The sequence below is a fragment of the Diabrotica virgifera genome, chromosome 4, assembly GCF_917563875.1.
Source record: "Diabrotica virgifera virgifera chromosome 4, PGI_DIABVI_V3a".
Classification (NCBI taxonomy): Eukaryota; Metazoa; Arthropoda; class Insecta; order Coleoptera; family Chrysomelidae; genus Diabrotica; species Diabrotica virgifera.
The window spans coordinates 61568323-61592162 of NC_065446.1; the positions used below are offsets into that span (position 1 = coordinate 61568323).

The 23840-nt window shown below is 30.7% G+C and overlaps 1 protein-coding gene across 7 annotated transcripts in view; it reads right to left on the minus strand.

The window, feature by feature from the left end:
- The window catches only part of LOC114337927 (probable chitinase 10), a 60261-nt gene extending 36681 nt beyond the window's left edge, over nt 1-23580 (minus strand). Inside the window, exons 1-8 of one of the 7 annotated variants that reach the window (XM_028288510.2) lie at nt 23415-23580; nt 23311-23358; nt 14992-15159; nt 12712-12726; nt 10222-10449; nt 9020-9043; nt 6004-6165; nt 4072-4146 (exon numbers count right to left, since the gene is read on the minus strand). In XM_028288510.2, the coding sequence (XP_028144311.2) occupies nt 4118-4146; nt 6004-6165; nt 9020-9043; nt 10222-10449; nt 12712-12726; nt 14992-15159; nt 23311-23358; nt 23415-23421 (681 nt within the window). In that variant the 5' untranslated portion in view covers nt 23422-23580 and the 3' untranslated portion in view covers nt 4072-4117. Of the gene's footprint in view, nt 1-4071; nt 4147-6003; nt 6166-9019; nt 9044-10221; nt 10450-12711; nt 12727-14991; nt 15160-23310; nt 23359-23414 lie in introns of those variants that run through there. The other 6 variants (XM_050649150.1, XM_050649151.1, XM_050649148.1 and 3 more) reach the window with 6 other exon arrangements.
- Nucleotides 23581-23840: the final 260 nt, after the last annotated feature.

Here is a 23840-nt window from a genome sequence, read left to right on the forward strand (position 1 = left end):
AGGCAAGGGTGGAGGCAAAAAATAAAGGAGGCCAAGGCTCAATTTGGGCTGTAGTGCCGTAGAAGAAGAAGAAGAAGGTTTCAGAAAAAAATAAATATCTACGAATCTAAGAATCAGTAACAAATTCTTTCTTGGATATTAATAATAGACTATTTAGCATACTTAAACAGATGCTTATTGTAACAAAGTTTCTTACAGGGTGGTGAAAATATGAGATTGTTCTATTAACAAATTCAAGCTGTAATACCTTACTTATTTTAAATAGGACACCCTGTATCTTACTAGTCTGTCGCGTAGAAAATTTACTTAGCTTTCAATTTGTATTAGGGTTTTCTATACCTATCTTTTTACAGGGTGGTCAAAATATTAGATTGTTATATTAACAAATTCAAGCTGTAATAACTTACTTATTTTAAAAGGAATACCCTGCATCTCACTAGTCTATCGCGTAGAAAATTTATTTAGCTTTCAATTCCTATTGGGGTTTCCTATACCTATCTCCCTTAATTTTTTTAATTTTTAAAGATTTCCAAATTTGTAAGCTTTAAAAATTAGAATTAAGTACCTATGTCGTGGTTATGTACCTATACTTAGACAAGATACTGTCATTAATAAAATTTTCATTGTTACCATGTAATCACACAGAGTGTTGTATTATTTTAGTTGATTTTGGCCTATATGTGACATTGAATAATATGTTTATATGTATTAAAACCACTTTTTGTTTGAATAGTTGAATCGCAATTACAAACATTTAAATGCAATGGCTACTATGACGAAAACGAGCCTATTGTACAAAAATATGTAGGTAAAAATGGGTATTTACAGAATAACATCGGAATTTATATTTACAGAATAACATGTGTATTGAGAATGTTTATATGGAATTAAAGAGATTTTAAATATTTTCCATTATAAAGAATAGAATATCGAGTATGTCATTTAAAATAAGAGGACTCTGTGTGATTAAATGATAAAAATGTGAATTTTATTAACGAAAGTATCTTGACAAAGATATTTAAGTATATTGCCGGTGTTGGTGATGTGTTGTACATAACCACGACATAGGTACTTAATTCTAATTTTTAAGGCTTACAAATTAGGAAATTTTTAAATATTTAAAAAATGAAGGGAGATATGTATAAGGAACCCAAATATAAATTGAAAGCTAATTAAATTTTCTACGCGACAGACTAGTAAGATACAGGGTGTTACATTTAAAATAAGTAAGTTATTACAGCTTGAATTTGTTAATAGAACAATCTAATATTTTGACCGCCCTGTAAAAAGATAGGTACAGGAAATCCTAATAAAAATTGAAAGCTAAGTAAATTTTCTAGGCGATAGACTAGTAAGATACAGGGTGTTCCATTTAAAATAAGTAAGTAATTACAGCTTGAATTTGTTAATAGGACAATATCATATTTTAACCACCCTGTAAGAAATTTTGTTGCAGTAAGCATCTGTTTAAGTATATTAAATAGTTTATTATTAAGATCCAAGAAAGAATTTGTTACTGTTTCTTAGATTCGTAGATATTTATTTTTTTCTAAAACCTTACATTTTCATAAAAATCGAAATAAATCAAAACACCCTGTATTTAGGTATAGGGAACCCTTATGAAAGTATATCTTAATTTTTAAGGTCAATTCATTAATGTCATCAGATATAGGGCATTCCATAGGAAAAAATATATCTTTGATATACCATTCTTTTTTGGAGCACCCTGTATATTTCACATTATTGAAGATATACTTCTTTAGCGGCGAATCGATTGAGGGTAAAATTTGATTGATCCGCGCGCATGCGCACATCGACAGTATGCTATTAGTTGCTATACGGGCTCTGATTGGGTGTTGAAATTTTGAAATGATCTGTCAATCATTGTTCAATATGGAGGTTATCGGTAAACAAAAATATTGTATAGTATTAGTTTTTATTGTTGTGAGGACATAAATAAAATCAAATTTATAATTATAGTGACTTTTTAAATAGTTTTGAAAAGCCGCAAGTACGTAATTCTAAATGTTTCAGTTGGAAATACCTAATAGTTTCAATACCTATCTATTTGGAAAATGTAAACAAAATAATGTAGTTACCTATTAGTAGGCAATGCTTTAATTTACATAATCTGATTACGAACAAACTTTCTACAAATCTTCATCTCATATATCGTTTTCTTACTCTATATTTTGTTGTATTATATTTCGACAAAAATCAAACTAATAATTTTATTAAATTCATATAAATTTATGGTGTAAACGTTTAGTTTGTGTATATTCCCACATGACGTATACGAAAGTTTAGTGCAGTTTGAAATTGCGTCAACTTTCGTACGGCGCGGTAGACGTGAAGTGGATTCAAGCCCCAAGCAAGTTATTATTTTTTTATTTTTTTTTTATAGATTTTATGATTGTAAGTATATTATTATATAATTTTTGAAGATATTCTTCTTTTTTGAATGTGGTAGATATGAAAGTTAGTTTGATTTTTAAATAAAATAAGTACAAATAACCTTTTAAGTATATTTACTTCGTTTAAATTACCTATTATATAATAGAAGAATATCTTCTTACGTACGTAAAAAGTACACACACATTCTTTATTTTTAGATTGTAGTATTAAAGACCCTGTATATTTCTGTGAAGAAATTTTTTTAAAATATCAAGTGGTTTTCCGTACAGAGACCGAGGCGAATAAGATGAACCACCCTCTATAATATGCTCCTTTTATAATTTCTATACGAATTTCAATTTTTGTATCCAGATTTATTGTCTCATTTATTCAACATCCTAGATATTCTTCTTCTTCTTATACCTGTTGCAGATATGTCGATCTGTTAATTTCAACGTTGAAGTATATCTTGAGAGGTAGACTGCCAGCTATCTCTCCATCTTTTTGGTGGTCTCCCCGATAGACCCTTGCCAGCTGGTTTTCCTTCTAGCGCAATTCTTGGTAGTCTGTGCTCCTCCATTCTTTTTACATGACTGAATCATTCTGTTCCTAAATATTAAATGATTAAATTTTATAAGAGGCTCCTAAGAACTCTTCTAAGGCATCGTTGAATATTATGTCCGAGTACACGTTAAACAAAGTTGGGGATAATACACAACCTTATCTCAGTCCTCTTTAAATGAAACTTTATTTGTCTGTTTCTTTGCCGTTTACCTGTACAGAACCGTTTTGATTCCAATATACGAGCAGGTGTTGTAAAGGTGTCAAATTTTTATCATCTATTTCAATGATACCTAGATTCTCACACAGCATAAATATAATGTTGAATCCCATCAAACGTCTTCTCAAAATCTATAAAGCATACGTAAAGTGGTTTCTGTATTTTCCATGATATGTGAAGTAATGGTACGAAGAGAGAGGCTTCCCTTGTTCCCAATACTACTCTAAAACCGATTAGTTTGTCTCCCATTATATTTTAACATTTCTGTTTAATTCTATTAAGAATTATTATCTTAAAAAGCAATTTGAGAGAGTGATTAGTTTAAAATCTTTACAAGGTGATAAATTAGGTTGTTCTTGGGAGTGAAATAAACGTAGACTCCAACCATATTTTTGGCATAATTCCAGTTCCAGTTCACGATCATCTGGAAATTACAGGTATAATATAATCGTCTTCTAGGCTGCTCAAACAAAGTATTTGTTATAATGCATTTCTCTTCTTGGCCGACATGTATTAGTCTGTGACCCCTTTCGTTCTTTTTCCAAGTCCATGCTGTTTGGTTACGTCTATTTCTATGTACATTTAGGCCAAGTATTCCGACTTCTTTTTTAACGAGTGAAAAACTATTGTGGCGTATTCGATGGTCATTTCGGTAAAAGGATTTTTTTGAAATGGTTTTTATATTCGTTCGTAATCACTTCTGTTTTCTATATAACAGCAGGTGTATACTGATATTAAAAACCCTGCGTATTATAATATGTTTCTTGGATATCTACTTAACTGTCTCTACACATTTCCTGTAGTTAGCCAGGGTCGACCCTATTGTTTTCCTTGCCTGTGTTCAACAACACTGATAAATATTTTGTGGGAATATGGCATAATAATAAAAGAGTGCATTATGTTATTAAGGTTTATTTATTCATGGAACGTACAATATCAACACTAGTGATAACCAACTGTTGTGTGACCAGCTGCAACAAAAAATAATAATATAAGATGGGGATGTGTACGAACTTTTAATTCTATTTAAATGGGATTAATTTTTTTCGAATCCTGATAAAACTAGTAAGTATTTTTGAACAATTTAAACGCAGAATGAAAGATTGCGTTATTACTGAGGGCAGAAAGTCCCTGAAAACTGCTATGTTTATTTTAATAAGTTACAGGGGTGAAAAATTAAGAAAAAATTTGTGTGATTTTTAATTTCAAATATGTTATTCAAAAGAAACTTTTTATTAATTCTAAGGGACTTTCGGCCCTCGGTAAGAACGTAGTCTTTGATTCTGCGTTTAAATTTTTTCAAAAATACTTATTAGTTTTCTCAGGATTCGAAAAAAATTATTACATTTAAAATACATTGAAAATTTTGCATCTTGTTCCTTTCCCCTTAACACTAATAATACCATTAACGTATTATATAAAACGATTTTGTATTACATATGTACTTTAAAATTTTAATAATTATGATAATAAAAGTGATAAAAGAAATTCCGAACGGCAATAAATGAAGCCAAACGCTTATAAGAGATAAAACACGCAGATACCTACGATAGAGAAGTGGAAGTAAAAAATAGTATTATGGCAGTAAACATGAAAATTTACAATAGCTTGTGTACAAGAGCAAATGGGCTAGCACTTCATATTATAGAACGTGGGTTTTGAAGAAATTATAGATTTAAGAGAAATACCGCTAGTGTGGACATTTGCAGGTACATATATTTAAGATTTTTAACAATATAAAAAAGAACTATGAAAACTATGAACTATGAACTTCTTCCTATATAGAACCTCGACATCCAAAATTAAAACTGGAAACAAAATATCAAAATGTTTCCTGGTCTCTAATAGAACTAAGGCTCTTGTGTATAGTAGGAATCACCAGTATTATTTAATATTCTAGGTATTAATGAAGCCCTGAGACAGTGGGAGAAGAAATGCAGTAAAATGGGACGACGGATATGGGATAAAGTATTCTACACGCTGCACTACGCAGATAAGCAAATTTTAATTGCACATGACGAGGAAGACCTTGAATATAAGACTTCCACTATAGTGAGAATAGAAGAATACATAAATTGGGATCGAGAGATAAATACCAAAAAACAAAATGTCTATGCGTAGGAAGGGAAGAAACGGAGAACCTGAATCTGGAAGAGGAGAAAATTACAAGCTGCAATGAATATGTATACCTATTACAGGACAAAATAGAGAAAATATTAAAGAAAGGATGGTAAACGGAAGCCAAATTATAGGAGCTCTGAATTCGGTAATGCGGCAAAAAATATAAGAACAGAAAATAAAAAATGAATTTACAACACAATATTAAAATCAGTATTAAAGCTGAAGTCTGACCATTAACTGAGAAGTACAACACTAAATTATTAGCCACTGAGGTGGATTTTTGGAGGTAACCAAGAAGATCTAGACTAGACCGCATGATAAACGACAATATTTGACAACAAATGGGAATAGAAAAAACCAACATAGATGATATCAAAAGACAACAGCTAGTAAAGTACGAACATGTAAGACGAATGGAGAAAAGAACAACTATTCCAAAAGCATGTGTTAGAGTAAACTCCACAGAAAAATGAAAACGAGGAAGAATAGCTAGAAATCATAATGGATACAGGCAGTTTGTATTCTAGAAGACTGCCATAATAGAAAGGTGTGGTGATTAGGAACCGAAATGCGTATAACGCTATAAAACCGGTTTAGTACACATATTATAACAACTTAAATTATGTATTCACTATTTATATATTTATAGTAAGTATGACTGCGGTTTTTTAATAACCTATTACAATTATTAATAATACCGTACTTACGACAGTCCGAATCCTCAATCTTGACACACCCTCTTTTAGATGCGCTCCAGTAGAGTTCTACTGGACATTGGATAGGTCCCTCCCACTGGTTACTTTCACAAATATAGAAATAATGACAGCTATTAACATCAGCTTTCATATCACCGTTTGTGCAGGAAGCAGCTAAAAATAATAATCTAGGTTTATTTTTATTGTTACAGTTTGAGAAGTGCGATAAATTTAAAAATACAGCAATACCTATCACACCATAGTTGGTACAATATAAATCTCGATGCATATCATTATCTACTTCAGAGATCCTAAATTGACATTGTTGTCAAATTACAAAAAAATTTAAATTTATTATAAATCAAATATATCACAGTCATTGCAGAAGTGGATTATACAGCAAAACAAATTTGTATACTATGTAATGTAAATAAATAATTATTTACATTAAATACTATTAAAACCACTTTTAATTGATTAAATAAGATAATTGACACGTGGTAATAATATTATGGAAAAAATATTTAGTCCAGAGAAATAAGATTTTTCTCGTGACACATTCCCCTCCAGGCCGAAACCAAATTTTTTGAGTAGTTCGGACATCTATATTAATAACCTATATGTTTTCTGCAGCCGATTTTGATGATATACATAGTTATAGACAAATGAAGATCAAAAAACGGTAAATTTTCGCTTTTTTCGTCTATAATCAAAAAGTTAAGCATTTTAAAAAAATTTAAGAGTACGAAACTCATAAATCGTCTAAAAAATTTCAATATGGCATCTGCTGAATATGTCTATCCTTATTGATTGCTTAGAAAATTGCAAAATAAATCATAAATTTAGGGTTTTTATAAATATTCATAACTAATGTAAAAATTAACTTAGAACCTTCTTATTACAAGAATTGCTGAGACTTCTGGTGCTTAAATTATATTTTAAATTTCAAAGCAATTGGTCGAATAGTTTAAAAGGTATTTAATTTGTTTATCCCAAATTCATTTTTTTTTTTTGAAACACTATAAGTCAGAAAATTATGAGGTTAGAGTAAGATTTCTGACAGTTTATGGAAGAAGAACATTTATACTATTGACAATTTAAAAAAATGACAAAAAGTAATTTTAAACAGTGTAAGATTATTTTGCAAAAACACGTCGATTTTTTGCTTACTTATAAACAATTAGAATAACTTTTTAACCGTTACCCGTAGAAAAATTATTTTTTCATATTTGGAAAAACTGCATTTTTATACACATTTAGAAAGAAAAACAATTGTCCTAAGACAATTAGGGACGAAGTTAGCCCCCCCCTTTTTTAATTCACATGTTTTTGCAAAATAATTTTGCAGTATTCAGAATAATTTTTTGTCATTTTTTTAATTTAATTAATAATATAAATTTTCTTTTTTCATAAACTATCCAAAGTATAAGTGTGTAACTTCATCATTTTCTGACTTATAGCGTTGCAAAAAAATTAATTTGTGATAAACAAATTACATACCTTTTAAACTATTTGTCCAATTGATTTGAAATTTAGGGTATGATTTAAGCACCAAAAGTCTCAGCATTGCGTGTAATAAAAACGTTCTAATTTAATTTTTACATAAATTATGAATATTTATATAAACTCAAAATTTATGATTTATTTTGCAATTTTCTTAGCAACCAATAAGAATGGACATATTCAGCGAACGCCATATTGAAGTTTTTTATATGATATATGAGTTTCTTACTCTCAAATTTATACTTAACGTTTTGGGTATAGACGAAAAAATTGAAAATATACCGTTTTTTGATCTTGATTTGTTTATAACTATGTATATCATCAAAATCGGCTGCAGGAAACATATTATAGGTTATTAATATAGATATCCATACTACTCAAAAAAATTGGTTTCAGCCTGGAGGGGGTTGTGTCACCAACAGGATATTTTTTTTTCTTATTTCTCTGAACTAATTCTGTAACCTTACTATAGCCATTTATAAAAATATGTGGTGGATTTTACAAATAATGTTCAAAATATCTAGATAAAAATTGGCCCTAAAAGTTTTAAAAACATTGTGGTTAACTGATGGTACCACAATAATAAATTAATTGGAACGTACAATAAATATTTGGGGGGGCGGGAGGGTTAACAACAAAACCCCAATAATATTTTTATAGGGTGCACCAATTTCGCTGTTGGTTTTTTTAACCCGGCACCTGCCACGTGGGGTGCTACCAGCACCCCATAACACATTTTTATCAAATATTTGGTATTTCAAGTTTGGTAACGGAGCTGTGCGTCATAGTAGCTTTCTATAATATTATATAGCATAGATGTGTTAGTGTTTGAAGTGGTTATTTAGTGTCATTTTGAACTTATAGCACTAAAATCGAATTGGGGTGTCATCATCTGGCACTTTAAGTTTTAATTTTTTTTTTGTATTTTTGATAAACAGGTCAAATTTACATTTTTTATTGAAATAACTGATTTAAATTATTAATATAGACCCTATACTCACTAAATCTTAACTTTTTTAGATATTTTACTTGACTTCATTTATTATGGCTTGGTACTTGCTAATTTGCTTATAACACCTTTTTCATTTTATTTTTTAACTTTTATAACATATTAGTGGCTAATAAGTTAATAAAACATGTTTTTTATATTCTTGTGTTACTCAACACATTATTTTGTTTTTTAAACAAGTAGATCACAGAAAATTTTTAAGGGGTGCTGTGAGCACCCCACGTGGTAGTTGGCGCCTTGCAAAGCCACGTGGCAGGTACCGGGTTAAATGGTCCTGCCATAAAAATGCCACATGTTCATTTTCAATAAAAAATCTCTGATAGTTTTGGATATATTGAAAAAAATAATTTTCATTTTGTAAATTCAAAGGGCTGTAACTTTCTCTATGTGCACATTTGTACTAAGGTAAATTAGGTTCAATCGAACTATTTTTACTCTCAAAATATGTGATTTAATCTGAATATCCAACTTTTTCTAAATGTAATAATACTAATATGAATATTTATTAGTACTTACGTGTTGTTGATGTTTCAATTTGCGCTAAAACAAATAATCCATTATTAAATTTTCATTGGTCCTGTTGGTTACAATAATTAAAAGAAAATGTAAACAATAATCTACCAATATAACACTAAAATTTGTACAGTGAGATCGTAAAGGTTAGCATAAATTAATTTTTTTCATGATTGGGCGATTTTGGAAATAGATCCCGAAACACGTCGATTTTTATTTTTAAATTATGATTTTTTTGCACAAGTTTATATACAATTTAAACTGTATCAACCTTTAGTTACTTGGGAGTAACAATAGGGAAAACCGGAAAAGAGAGAACAAAGGAATGAATTCTGAAATGCAAAAAAACATATGGAATGAATAGAAATCTGCTGAGAAGCAAGACTATGAGTAAGAGAGCAAAGATGAACCTATACATATATAAACTTAGTACGACCTGTTGTTACAAATATGGGATGGAGACAACAACGGTTACAAAGAAAGAGGAAGATAGCCTTCTGAAATTTGAGAGAAAAATAATGAGAAAAATAATACTGGTTGACGATGTAACAAGTGAGGGGGAAATACGAATGAAAACAAATGCCGAAATTGAAAAAGAATTAAACAGAGAAAATATAGTCAGATACATAAAATCTCTTCGCTTAGAATTACTAGGATATATACAGAGACGCTCACAATCAGATACGTTGAGAAGGATAACTAACTGGACACCATTATGGCGTAGGTGTAGAGGAAGATCCTGAAGAAGATAGCTGGTTGATCTAGAAGAAGACATAAAAGCAATGAATGTGAAAGACTGGAAAATTTAGTCCAAGGACAGAAAGAACTGGAAAATAGTCACAACAACAGCAACGACACACAGCAAGCTACAAATGATAGAGAAGTAATCCTCTGTCGTTATGGGCCATTCCACGAACATACGCCTGTTTTGGATTACTTCGACAACGAATATTTTACTGTGCAACATAAGAAGTACGAAAGTAAATGGCGCTAATAATTATTCCAATAAACAACAATGTAATTTGCAATTTACTTTCGTTCTTCTTATTTTGCACAATAAAATATTCGTTGTCGAAGTAATCCAAAACAGGCGTATGTTCGTGGAATAGGGTATAGCTATAATCCGTAGATATTGTAATGCTTAATAAAAGAATGGATATACAAGTATCCATTGAGGTTTATTTTAATATGAAATTCAAACTTACAGCAGTCAGAGCTCTCGGTACATCCAGGTAAATGAACATTCCACAAAAGAGGATCAGGGCAGATCATATGCTGTTTTACGTTGTTAATACATTCGTAAAATGCTTGACAATTCGTTGTATCTGGAAAATATTCGCCGTTTACGTCACATCGAAGCCATGGAGGTATTGTTGTTCCAGTTGGGTTTGCAGTAGTTGGAGCAGGTGTTGGAGGTGCAGTGGACTCCGTAGCTAAAAATTGACAATAACGTGTTTTGGTAGTTAATTTTTTTTTCTTGTTGTTTTGCTTTGAGCATGAGCAATGATGCAGTCGGTATTGCGTTAGGACTAGTAAGTATGGACTATCAACGCAGATCTGAAAAGAAGGCTACTAGCCGTAGAAATGGACTATATAAGAAGAAGTGCAAGAATTGCAAGATTGGAAAGGAAAACTAACGAAGAAGTAAGAACAAAAATGAACGCTGGGGAGACGGTAGTAGATAGAATAGAAAGATGATCATTGAAATGGTTTGGACACCTGTTAAGAATGCCCGAAGAACAAATATTTCAATGGAGACCACCAGGAAGAAGAAAGGGGGTAGACCGCGAGGGTTGTGGAATAAGAGCGTCAGAAAATCGATGTATGACGGCAATTTACAAGATGACGTTTGGCAAAGGATAGCGGGAATACGGCAAGATGCTGTTAACAATTGAATAATTGTTGTAACGTAATTGTACCTGTAAACATATTGATAGATAGTTTGTTTTTTGTTATATTCAGTACATACATTTTAAGATTAAATTTCATTTAGTGAAAGAGCCTAAATTACTAATGTAAGATATTATATTTAAGTTTTTCAATAGGGAAGGGGAGCAGTGAAAGATCTTATTGAAAATGGATTCTCAGAAACTATCTAAATACGAGAATATTACTTAACAGTAAAACAATGAGCCACTTTCATTTTCGATACTGTATTACCACTGTTTCGTGAAAGGTCTCAAGCGATTTATTTTACTATGCGTCTGCACATTAGTCTCTAACTGAATATGCTGAGGAGGGAGGGCTGTTTGTCTCAAGTGGATCATTCAAAATTATATCTGTATTTTGATTAAAAGAATGACTATGATCTAGAAGGTGAACTGAGCAAGTAGAATCTTTTTTTTTATATCATTGAAAGACCTTTTGTGTTCTCCTAGACGTTTGTCAAAGTTTCTGCCAGTTTGACCGATGTAAGTTTTGGACCATCCCGATCTGCCAGTGTGTATACATCACTTTGTAATTGCTTCTTATTTTGGATCTTATTGTTCTTAACGTATTTGCTTATAATTTGGTCTGAAATGTGGTATTATTCTTTTATTTTTTACGCGTTTGGATATTTTTGATAATATCTTTTCTTTATAATATGTAATAGAGCAGAAACTACTGTGTTTTTTCCTATGGTGGTGGGAAGAACAATTTAAGGGCTTTCTTAGGCAGTTTTTGGTTTAGAATTTTGTTAATTATTTATTCGTTGTTCCCATTGTTTACTGCTATTTGCTTAATGATATTCAATTATATCTCGAAGTCAAATTTTGACATGGGAAGTTTTATCAATCTTTTAGACTGAAAACCTTTTACTAGACTTTTTATCAATCTGTGTAATATCCTTTGACAGACTGGTAATTTATGTTTTGTAGGAAGGGATGATGAATTGTGTATAGTTGTTTCAGTATGGAAGGCTTATGAAATATGGAGAACTCATGTTTCTGTTGCAACCTGTTAATACGATAATATCTAAAATACTATAACGTGAAAGTAAAACGACTTCTATGTAATAGGTATAATACAATAATAAAATGTATAATAAAATCCTAAAAAATCCCAATGGATTGTATACAATGTGTTCAGAAAGAACGTTCTGAAACAAAAGAATATTTCGCGAAATAAATGACAGATCGAAAAACTTAAAAATACGTGCTCAATATTTTTCAAAAATCTATCGAATGATACCAAACACGACTTCCCACGGAGATAGGTGGGGGGTAAATCTAAAATTTTAAATACGAATCCTGCGATATTTCTCGAAATGGATATCAAATCAAAATACTGAAAAATACACTTGTTCAATATTTTTGAAAAATCTATCGACTGGTACCAAACACGACCCCGCACGGAGGTAGGGTGCGGGTTACTTTAAAATCTTAAATGGGAGCCCCCTTTTTTAATGCAGATTTGGATTCCTTACGTAAAAATAAATAACTTTTATTCGAGATATTTTTCGAATTATGGATAGATTGCGCTATAGTCTAAAAAAAATTGTTGGAAATGGAAAATTAAATTAAAATTGGACAGTCCCCACTAAAATGGAAAACTTTACTTAAATGTTTTTGGTTTTATTTCCTACTTTTCACAACCCAATAGGTCCCCATAAAGCTCGAGTGACTGCACATTTAGCATACTTTGCTTCCCTACCATAATAATGGTATTATTTTTTTAAATCATAAAATAAAATAATTAAACTGTATTATACTTACGACCAACAGTCCATGCTGAAAAAGAAAATATTCGTTAGTATTATAATTTTTAATTATCATCAAATGTTGATTTTTAAATAAAATTGATTTTTCAAGAGACAATTCACAAAATTTATAAAATGACGTATCAGGTAAAATATTGATAAAGAAATAGCCGTTGTAGTGAGATAGATTAATTGAAACGATTTCTTCTATTATTTTTACCTGATTTGTACTTTTGAATTTATTTACGAGTAAAATGATTCTGAAGCTGATTTCTTGCATTATCTCTGAAGTTAATTATTATGTTTACGTGAAATTAAGTCACAGTTGACTGTATTAAAAATTATAGTTTTAACTATTTGACGTTTGGATTTCCAATCCGGTAATCGTTTTCAAAATAGATTATAATTAACAAATTCGGCAAAACTTAAAAAAGTTAAAGTAAAAATTGTTAAGTAACTATCTGACTGTTTTATCTATTTTAACTATTTAATATTTTAATATTTTAAATTCAAAAATTCTTCTAAAAGGACATAGCCTGCTAAAAACTTTGTGGATTATATATTTTCGTATATATTTTTTTTAAAACGATTTCAGAGTTAAAAATGTTATTTTCAAGTCGATGGTCTCCAATTCACCCTGTACGCAGCCTACTCTGTCTATTGGATAACACCGGCTAAGTAGGTGGTCACTTCAATTCGCCTCGTAATTTGAATTTGTTTTAGAATTATTTTCGGTTGTAAGGTAGTTTTTGTTTTTCAAAGCTTATTAAAAGAAACGTTTTTCTACGGCGGCGGCGTGACGTTGCACAGCGCTTAAAACAGCTTTCTATTTGTTTTAAAAAAAGTTTTCAGCATCAAAAGTGAACAAATTAAGCTGAAAATAAACTAAGACTCTTTTTTTTTGGTAAGAAAAATCGTGAAAATCACCCCCTATGTAGCATCCCAAATGAAATGCAATTAATCATTACCGCTTCACAAGTTTGTGTAACATTTTTATGGTTTTGTTCTGAAGCTATTTCCTTGTGGCATTTTTATAATCAACTGATTTCAATGGGAAATAAGCCACAATTTTACCAAAAAAATGATTTTATTAACGTTTCGACGGCCAAGTCGGGTGTCGTTGTCAAAATACAAAATAATACTACATTAAACAAAAATGTTGTTGCTTAGTAAAAAATTCTTCTAATAATTTATTTATTCTAACTCATTGACATCGGCAATTCAGACATATAATATATATTTTATGGATCTAATTATGCTAAATGAAACCAATTGTGTCTCAAATTCCTCGATAGAATGTAGTAGGATGTCGTTACCATACTTAAAGAGAAAGTCAATAGAAAGAAAATACCACGATTAGTAAGTAAGTAACATATCGAGTTAGTACATATTTTATATTGTACATAGTATTATGTATGTAATATCTATCTATTATTAATATTATTTATAATGTAAAATAGCATATACTATATTAAAGTCGGAATTTGGTATTAGATTTGAGATAAACTAAATGTAAGCTCAAATACTTACGATGTCGGGATAGTATCACAAGGTTTTTCCTCGTTTTCCCTCGTGATTTACTATCGAGTCTCTAGAGCGAGAATTTTACTGCCACCGTTGCATTTGGCTGTCTTTTTAAAGACAGATCACATGCTATGATTTTTTGTGGCGGATATTCTTGAGTTGGGTTGATTTCATGTAATCACATGAAATCTGTAAATAAAAATATATTTTAGTAAAGTCGTTCCAGGAACGCAACTCATCAATATTGGCAATATCATTTTAAAGTCTTCTACTTTAAAATATATAATACTTGTCTGAATTGCCGATATAAATGAGTCAGATTAAATAAATTATTAGAAGAATTTTTTTCTAAGCAACAACACTTTTGTTTAATTTAGTAGTATTTTGTATTTTGACAACGACACTCCACTAAGGAGTCGAAACGTTAATAAAATCATTTTTTTTTGTAAAATTGTGGCTTATTTCTCATTGAATTCTCATCTCTCGTTGACTATTTTTATGGTTTGTAAGTTTTATTCGTTTAAAATGCTTACTTTTGAAAGAGCTATAGTTGAAAGGGCTTGAACGAGTCACTAATCACGATTGTATGCCAATTTTAAGCGGCCATGTCTTAACCAATTTTTGACTTGCAAAAAAAAACAAAAAAATCAAAATATTCAAAGCAAAGCCTACCTTTTTACTGTTTTAGATTTTTAGTATCACTAATATTTTTTATATGTTATAGAGGAACTAATTACCCGGGGTATTTAAAAAAAAATGTATATTTACTTACAACAGTCAACGTTTTCTGGGCGATCACAAGTCAGAAGCAGGGGGTTCCAGTAAAGACCTGATGGACAACTCATTTCAACCTTCTCACCCTGAGTATTACATTCGTAGTATTTTGTACAGTCGTAGACATCAGGCCAATATTGTTGTTTTTCACAATCAGGATCCTGTGCTAAAGAATATAACTCTCTTTAATAACAATAATAAGTAATAACAACTCTGTTAAAATGGCTGAATCACAAACTAGAACTTATCTAAACAAACCACTTCTTAACATTAAAAATTTCAGGGTATAACAACAGGTGTAATTTGTATTATAATATAAATAAGGTAAAAGTAAAGAAAAAACAAACGCTAATCTTCTTCTTAAAGTCCGTCTCCTATCGGTGGTTGGAAATCATCACAGCTATTCTTATTTTACTGGCGGTCGCCCTAAATAGGTCGATGGAACTGCAGCCGAACCATTCCCTCAGATTTCTTAACCAAGATATTCTGCGCCTACCGATACTTCTTTTACCCCTGATTTTACCCTGGATGATCAGTCTCAGCAGCGAGTATTTGTCACCTCTCATAACATGGCCAAAGTATTCAAGCTTTCTTCTCTTAACAGTAAGTACAACTTCACATCCTTTTCCGATCCGACGTAAAATTTCGGCATTCGTCACGTGGTCCACCCAAGATACACGTAGCATTCTACGGTAACACCACATCTCAAAAGCTTCAATGTTTTTAATGCTGCCCATCTTCATGGTCCATGACTCAACTCCATATAATAAAGTGGAGAAGATATAACACCGCAGCATACGCACTCTCAGATCAAGATTTATGTCACGACTACAGAGAAATATTTTCATCTTATTAAATGCTGATCTAGCTATTTCTATTCTTGCTCTTATTTCTTTTGTTTGATCGCGTGTATGATCCAGGCAAGCTCCAAGGTATTTATAAGAGGATACCCTTTCTATAATGGTGTTATTGACAACCAAATTATTCCTGGTGTGTGGATCTTTTGTTATTACCACCCATTTAGTTTTTATGGGGATTAATGTAAGTCCGTAGCTGTTGCAGTAGTGGTTAATGCGTTCCATCAGTCGTTGCAGATCTGCAAGATTGTCTGCTAATATCACTGTGTCGTCAGCGTATCTCACATTATTGATTGTATTTCCGTTGATCATTACACCACAACTACTAACCTCCGACAGAGCTTCTTTAAATATGACTTGGCTACAAAAATTAAACAAAAGAGGAGACAGAATACACTCCTGTCTTACTCCTCTACATATTTTGATCCTCTCAGTCATTTCATCATCGACCTGACTTGTGCTGTTTGATTCCAATACAAATTAGTTATTATTCTAATATTTTTTCATCAATGTTCTTTTCGATTAGAAGTTGTCTCAGTCGGTCGTGTCGGACTCTATCGAAGGCCTTCTCAAAGTCTATAAAGCAGGCGTATACATCCTGATTGATATCCAAACACCGCTGAAATAGTACGCCCACACCAAAGAGCGCTTCCCTCGTACCAAGACCGTTCCTGAAGCCCATTTGTGTTTCACTTATATCTTCTTCAAGTTTGCGGAAAATTCTATTATGAATGATTTTTAGAAAAACTTTAAGTATATGACTCATCAAGGCAATCGTTCTGTAATTCGAGCACTCTTTTACATTTGATTTTTTAGGTATTAAAATAAATGTGAACCTTAACCAGTCTTGTGGTATTATTCCAATGTCATATGTGTTGTTAAATAACTCGAGTATTATCTTCATCACTTCTTCATTAATAAGTTTTAATACTTCAACCGGTATTTCATCAGGCCCTGGTGTCTTACCATCTTTGGTGTTTTTAAAAGCATATTCCAGTTCTTTGTTCAAGTATCCTTAAACCCTTCGTTTCTTCTCGTTTCACTGTTATTAATTCTCTTTCGTCGTCAAAAAGTTATTTTACGTATTCTTTCCATGTTGTGAGTTTTTGTTTGAGATCTATTAAAATCTTGCCTTCTGAATCACTCACCATTCCACTATGAGGCTTCTTCTTTGTACCAGTATTTTCTCTGATCTTCTTATGCATGCCGAAACTATCGTACCCTCTGTCACATTCCTCAATATCCTTGCATTGTTCTGACAGCCATTTTTCTTTTTCCTCTCTAATCATTCTCTTTATGGTTCTATTTATTGCATCATATTGTTGTTTGTTTTTGTTCTTATAAGCACGTCTCTCATCCATTAAATTACCCATTAAACGCTAATATAACCCACTAAATTCGAAACTACCAAAACATATGAAGGCCCAACAAGGTATATCAATTTTCATAGGCAGAACATTAAGAAAGCACATAACATCGTGGGAAACAATAAATGAAAGGATGATAGAGGTCAGCATAACCATCTATGGCTGTAAAATAACTAGTCTTGGAGTATGTATATGGTGTAAACGAGGACGAAATAGTAGCTAACGAAGATGAGTTTTATCAACAGCTAAACGATGAAATCTCCAAAATAGGAAATTCCAGAGAAATTATATTATTAGGAGACCTAAATGGTAGGACAGGTAATAAACAATAGGATGACATAGTCGGCAGATACGGCGAGGAAGTACTCAACACTATTGGAACAAGAATAATGAACATCTGTATACAGAACAATTGAAGAATTATGAACGGCTTCTTCCAGAGTAGATGCATTTATAAAATTTATTTTTTTATATATATATATTTATATATATATATATATATATATATATATATATATATATATATATATATATATATATATATATATATATATATATATATATATATATAGTATGTCCCTGTAAGTTGTATCCATATGGAAAACTTTTTTATTATTAATTTTACGAAAAAAAGTTATTCTTTATAAAAAGCTCTGCATGATCCATGCAGACCTGAGATTTAACCATCAAATATCAAATTTTTTGAATATTATACGAGGTATGTCAAAAAGTTTGAATTTCACTCAAGAGTAAAGTAGCTTTATTTTTCACAATATTGAAAATTGCTATTACGAAAAGTTGTTTGGAATTAAAAACTGTATTCTAGTATGCAATTACATCCTTCTAATTGAAAAATTTTTTTTTTGAAAAATTATGGATAACTAACATTATTTTCAGTTATTTTAATTCAAATACCTCTTTTATTATTAACTTTACGAAAAAAAGTGATTCTTAATAAAAAGTTCTGCATGGTCGAAAATCTAAAATACAACCATCTTTTGTCAAATTGTATCAATTTTATACGAGGTATGTCAAAAAATATGAATTTCGCTCAAGAGTAAAATATGTTTATTTTTCACAATATCGAAAATTGTTATAATGAAAAGTTATTTAGAATTAAAAACTATGTTTCAGTATGTAATTACATCCTTCTAATTGCAATATTCTGAACTATAATGGTACTTTACTTTTGATCTAAATTTATTTTTTTGACATACCTCGTATAAAATTGATAAAATTTGATATAAGATGGTTGTATTTTAAGTTTTAGACCATCCAGAACTTTTTATTAAGAATCACTTTTTTTCGTAAAATTAATAATAAAAGAGTTATCAGAATTGAAATAACTGAAAAAATAATGAGATCCATAATTTCTCAAAAAAAAATTTTTTTTTCAATTAGAAGGATGTAATTGCATATTAGAGTATAGTTTTTAATTCCAAACAACTTTTCATAATAGCAATTTCCAATATTACGAAAAATAAAGCTACTTTACTCTTGAGTGAAATTCAAACTTTTTGACATACCTCGTATAATATTCAAAAAATTTGATATTTGATGGTTAAATCTTAGGTTTTGGACCATGCAGAGCTTTTTATAAAGAATAACTTTTTTTCGTAAAATTAATAATAAAAAAGTTTTCCATATGGATACAACTTACAGGGACATACTGTATATATATATATATATATATATTTATATATATATATATATATATATATATATATATATATATATTTATATATATATTTATATATATATTTAATATACTCGGACCTAACCTACTATTAACCAGAAAAGTATAATTGATTATCTTTTGATAAAATAACGGAGTCGAATGAAAATTAACGATGTAAGGGTTTATAGAGGAGCAACATGTGGCAGTGAACATCATCTTCTAAAAGCGTAAATATTGTTCCCTTTATAAAATCACAAAAAAGATCTGAACCCAAAAGGACAAGTAGAAAACGTGGATCCAAAACGAAAATACAACCTAGAAAGCATACAACAAACAAGCATAAGAACGCTATTCCAAAACCGATTGGACGAGAAACTGAAAGGGCAATAATAGGTATATTATATTTACAAATACAGAATATCTTCGGGTGATTCCATTTCAAATCACTCAAATTTGGATCAAAAAAACTTTTGGACCTCCGATTTGTCTGAAAATTGGTATATAGCATCTGCTTCTTCTTTTAGTGCCTATTCGTTTCGAATATTGGCGATCATTCTGGCTATAATTATTTTATTAACTGATGCTTTAAATAGATTAGTTGTTGTGGAGAACCGTTTCCTCAGGTTCTTTAACCATGGTATCCTTCTTCTCCCAATTCCTCGTTTTCCGAATACTTTACCTTGAAGGATTACCTTCAGTAATCTGTATTTAGTGCCGTTTCTCATTATGTGTCCGAGATATTCTAACTTTATCCTTTTAATGGTATACATCACCTCTTTTTCTTTACCCACTCTTCGTAATACGGTCTCGTTGGTTATCTTTTCCGTCCATGATATCCTTAGGATTTGCCTGTATAGCCACATCCCGAAGGCTTCAAGTTTTTTCTCCATTGCTTCAGTGAGTGTCCAGGATTCAACTCCGTAATACAATATTAAGAAGATATAACATCGCAGGAGCCTTATTTTTATCTCCAGATTAAGGTTGTTGTTTTTAAAGAGTTTGGCCATGTTATTGAATGCACTCCTAGCCTTCTCTACTCTACATTTTATTTCTTGTGAGTGATCCGGTTGTTCGTTTACTATTGTTCCAAGATAGTTATACTGTTTTACCCGGTCCACTGGTGTATTATTGATAAGTAGTTGGGCGTCTCTAATTTTATTTTTGCTGATGATCATAAATTTAGTTTTTGATATTTACTTGAAGTCCAAATCTTTCACTTACTCCATTTACTTTGTTTATTAGTTGCTGTAAACTGTTCAAACTGTCTGCAAAAATAACGGTGTCGTCTGCGTAGCGGATGTTGTTTAGGCGTTCTCCATTTAGAAGTATCCCATATTCGCAATTTTCCAAGGTTTTACTAAATATTTCCTCTGAATATAGGAAAATAATATAGGTGAAAGTATCTGCGGGATATAGAAATAAAACATTTACGGTAGAATTGTCTTCTTCTTTTTTTTTTTAATGAGATTTTAAGCGATTTTACAGTGATTTGGTATTTATTTAAACAAAATTTGCATTTTCTATCGTAAGGAATCAATGGAAAACATAATATCTTTATAGAAGGGGCTCAAAAATGTCATTTTATCGCATTATAACAAGATATTTTGATTCAAAACAAGTTTTTGATCAAATTTTACATTTTCCTCCATTCCCAAAATATATCTTAATCGATTTGGCTGAAAATTTCCCCACAAATAGCCAAAAAAAATAGGAATTTAGTGATTAGAAGGATTTGAATTAGATTACAATACCAAAAAAGTTACATGCAATATCATAGTCAAAAATATAGGCTTCTACTGTAAGTACAATTAACTCGGAAAATATCGACCTTACGACAAAAATTCTTAAAAACAAATCGTAATAATTATTGTAAATACAATTTATTTGGAACAATTTCAGTTCCTACCATTTTTGTCGAAAGGTTAAAAATGGCGGAAATATTGAGCGAAAACGGTTCTCCTTTAAAATCAACATAGCGGCTAACGTAACGGTGGAATTCTTTGGCGATTTTAAATTTAGACTACTATTGACCCCCCTAAAGATTAAAAAAATAAAATTTTGGACAGTTCGGTATGCAAGGTCAAATGCCATCCCGACTGGACTAATATACTTTTGAGTCTGATATTATTGCATGTAACTTTTTTGGTATTGTAATATAATTTAAATCCTTATAACCGCGTAAAGTCCTATATTTTGGCTATTTGTGGGTAAATTTTCAGCCAAATCGATTATGACGTATTTAGAGAATGGAGGAAAATGTAAAAACGTATTTTAACGTTTTCTACAATATCAAATTTGATCAAAAACTTTATTGTTTTGAATCAAAATAATTTGTTACAATGCCATATAATGACATTTTTCAGTCCTTCTATTAAACTATTATATTTTCCATTGACACTTTACAACAGCAAATGTAAATTTGTTTAAATAAACACCAAATCACTGTAAAATCGTATAAATAACATTTTGGGAATAAAAAGAAAAAGATTTTTGACCTTAAATATCTTATTTTTACGTCTCGCAGAAGCTATACACCAGGTTTCAGAAAAATCGGAGATCCAAAATTTTTTACCTGAGTGATTTGAAATGATTTGAAATGGAATGTAACCCTTCACGCACATATTATAATACCGGGTGTCCACTTATATTTTTCCCCATTTTAACTGCCTATAGTTTCTAAACGGCTCAAGATATAAATATGCGGTTTTCACTGAAATGTTGTATTTTAGTAAAAGTTTTGTCTGAATGGATGGAATTTTTTATATCGCCTTCAAATACGAAATAAAAAATGGCGGATTTTTGAAAAAACTTTGTTGACTTTTTTTTAATGGAACACCCAGTATATTCTGTTTTAAATTGAAAGAAAGGTCATTCACCTATTTAGCGATATAAATTTTTTCAATATTGGTTGTCAAATCACTGAGTAATTAATTTTTAAAATGAGAGGAACAACGTGGGTATCTTATACCTAAATAACATAACTAAGCAAGTTATGTGATTTCCACATTGCAACTCTCATTTTAAAAATTAATTGCTCAGTCATTTGACAACCGATTTGAAAACATTTTATATAGCTGGATAGATAAATGATCATTTTTTCAAATTTTTAGGTAAATGACAATTTTTTATATCGCTTTAAATAAAAAATGGCGGATTTTTGAAAAAAAAATGTTGTTGACTTTTTTTATTAAAACACCCAGTATATTTTTTTGTCTCTTGAAAAAACGGTCATTTACCTATCCAGTGATATAAATTTTTTTAAAAACGGTTGCCAAATGACTGGCCAATTAATTTTTAAAATGAGAGATGCAATGTGGAAATCACATAACATAATATCGTTTTGCTCAGTTATGTTATTTAAGTATGTGATATCCACGTTGCACCCCTCATTTTAAAAATTAATTACTCAGTGATTTGACAACCGATTTTGAAAAACTTTATATCGCTGGATAGGTCAATGACCTTTCTTTCAATTTACAAAAGATATACTGGGTGTTCCATTAAAAAAAAGTCAACAAAGTTTTTTTCAAAAATCTGCCACTTTTATTTCGTATTTGAAAGCGATATAAAAAATTCAGTCCATTCATACAAAACTTTTACTAAAATAAAACATTTCAGTGAAAACCGCATATTTCTATCTTGAACCGTTTAGAAGTTATAGGCAGTTAAAAGGGGGAAAATATAAGTGGACACCCGGTACAATATATACACGAAGCTGCAAAAGAGGCATTAGGGGAGTACAAAGACAACGTAAGAATTAAACCATAGTGGTGGAACAGATGATAAGAAAGGTACCGAAAATATATGAGTACAGAGAAAGATTCGCTTGAGGTTTTATACAAAGAGGCACAAGCAAGAATGCGGAAAAAATTACACTGAAGAAAAACTAAACTTGAGCAAAAAGTGCAATAAACTTAACGCCTTTATATGGGTGATAAGAAGCACAGAAAGCTCGAAACAGAAGTGTAAGATCAAGTGAATAGAGCAAACAGAACCGCAGGTTGCCTGAGTAAAGCAATATGGAGAAATAAAAATATCGGAAAAAAAAATTAAAGACAGAATTTACAAAACAGTCATCCGAAACAGTCATGAAAACCCTTCGAAAAATCGTTGCTAAGACATTATGAGACAGAGCTAGAAGTACAAATATACGACAAAAATAAAAGGTGGAGAACCAGGTAAGAACCATAAGAGTAGAATGGAATGACCATATAAGCCAAATGACAATAAATAGAGTAGTAAGGACGACGAGAGACGGTTCCTCAATAGGAAGGTGATCAGTGGGAAAACTACGAACACAGTGAAACGAAAGCAGAAAACAGACAGAGCCATGTCTACACGAAAAGAAGAAGAAGATCTAATTATTTTTCTTATTACACACTGTATAAACAAATATATAATACTTCTTTACTTACCGATGGTACCGCCAACAAACAGGACGGCGACAAATATTATACTTGAACCTGAAAAAACAAAAATGCTTAGAGATAAACTAAAAACATTGGCCATATTTACTTACAATGCATACTGTGTATCACTTGGTCACTTTCAAAACTAAAGTGAGAAAACTATATGGAAACGACCTATTTATATGCTGAACAATTACACACTGATTTTTTCTATAGTTAATCTATAAGTTTTATTGTAACTGTAAGTGATTTATCCACTCCGGATAATACCACTTAAACATTAGTATTAAAAGATCAGTTTAAATATATTTATCAGGTATGTATAAAGAATTATTAGAATGATTTTTAATAAATTGCCGTTCAGAAATTCTGAGAAATGAGATATACTTTTGAAAACATCTATGTATACATTATTCCACGAACATAAGCCTGTTTTCCATTACTTCGACAACAAATATTTTACTGTGCAAAATAAGAAGAACGAAAGTAAATTGCAAATTATATTGTTGTTTATTGGAATAATCATTAGCGCTATT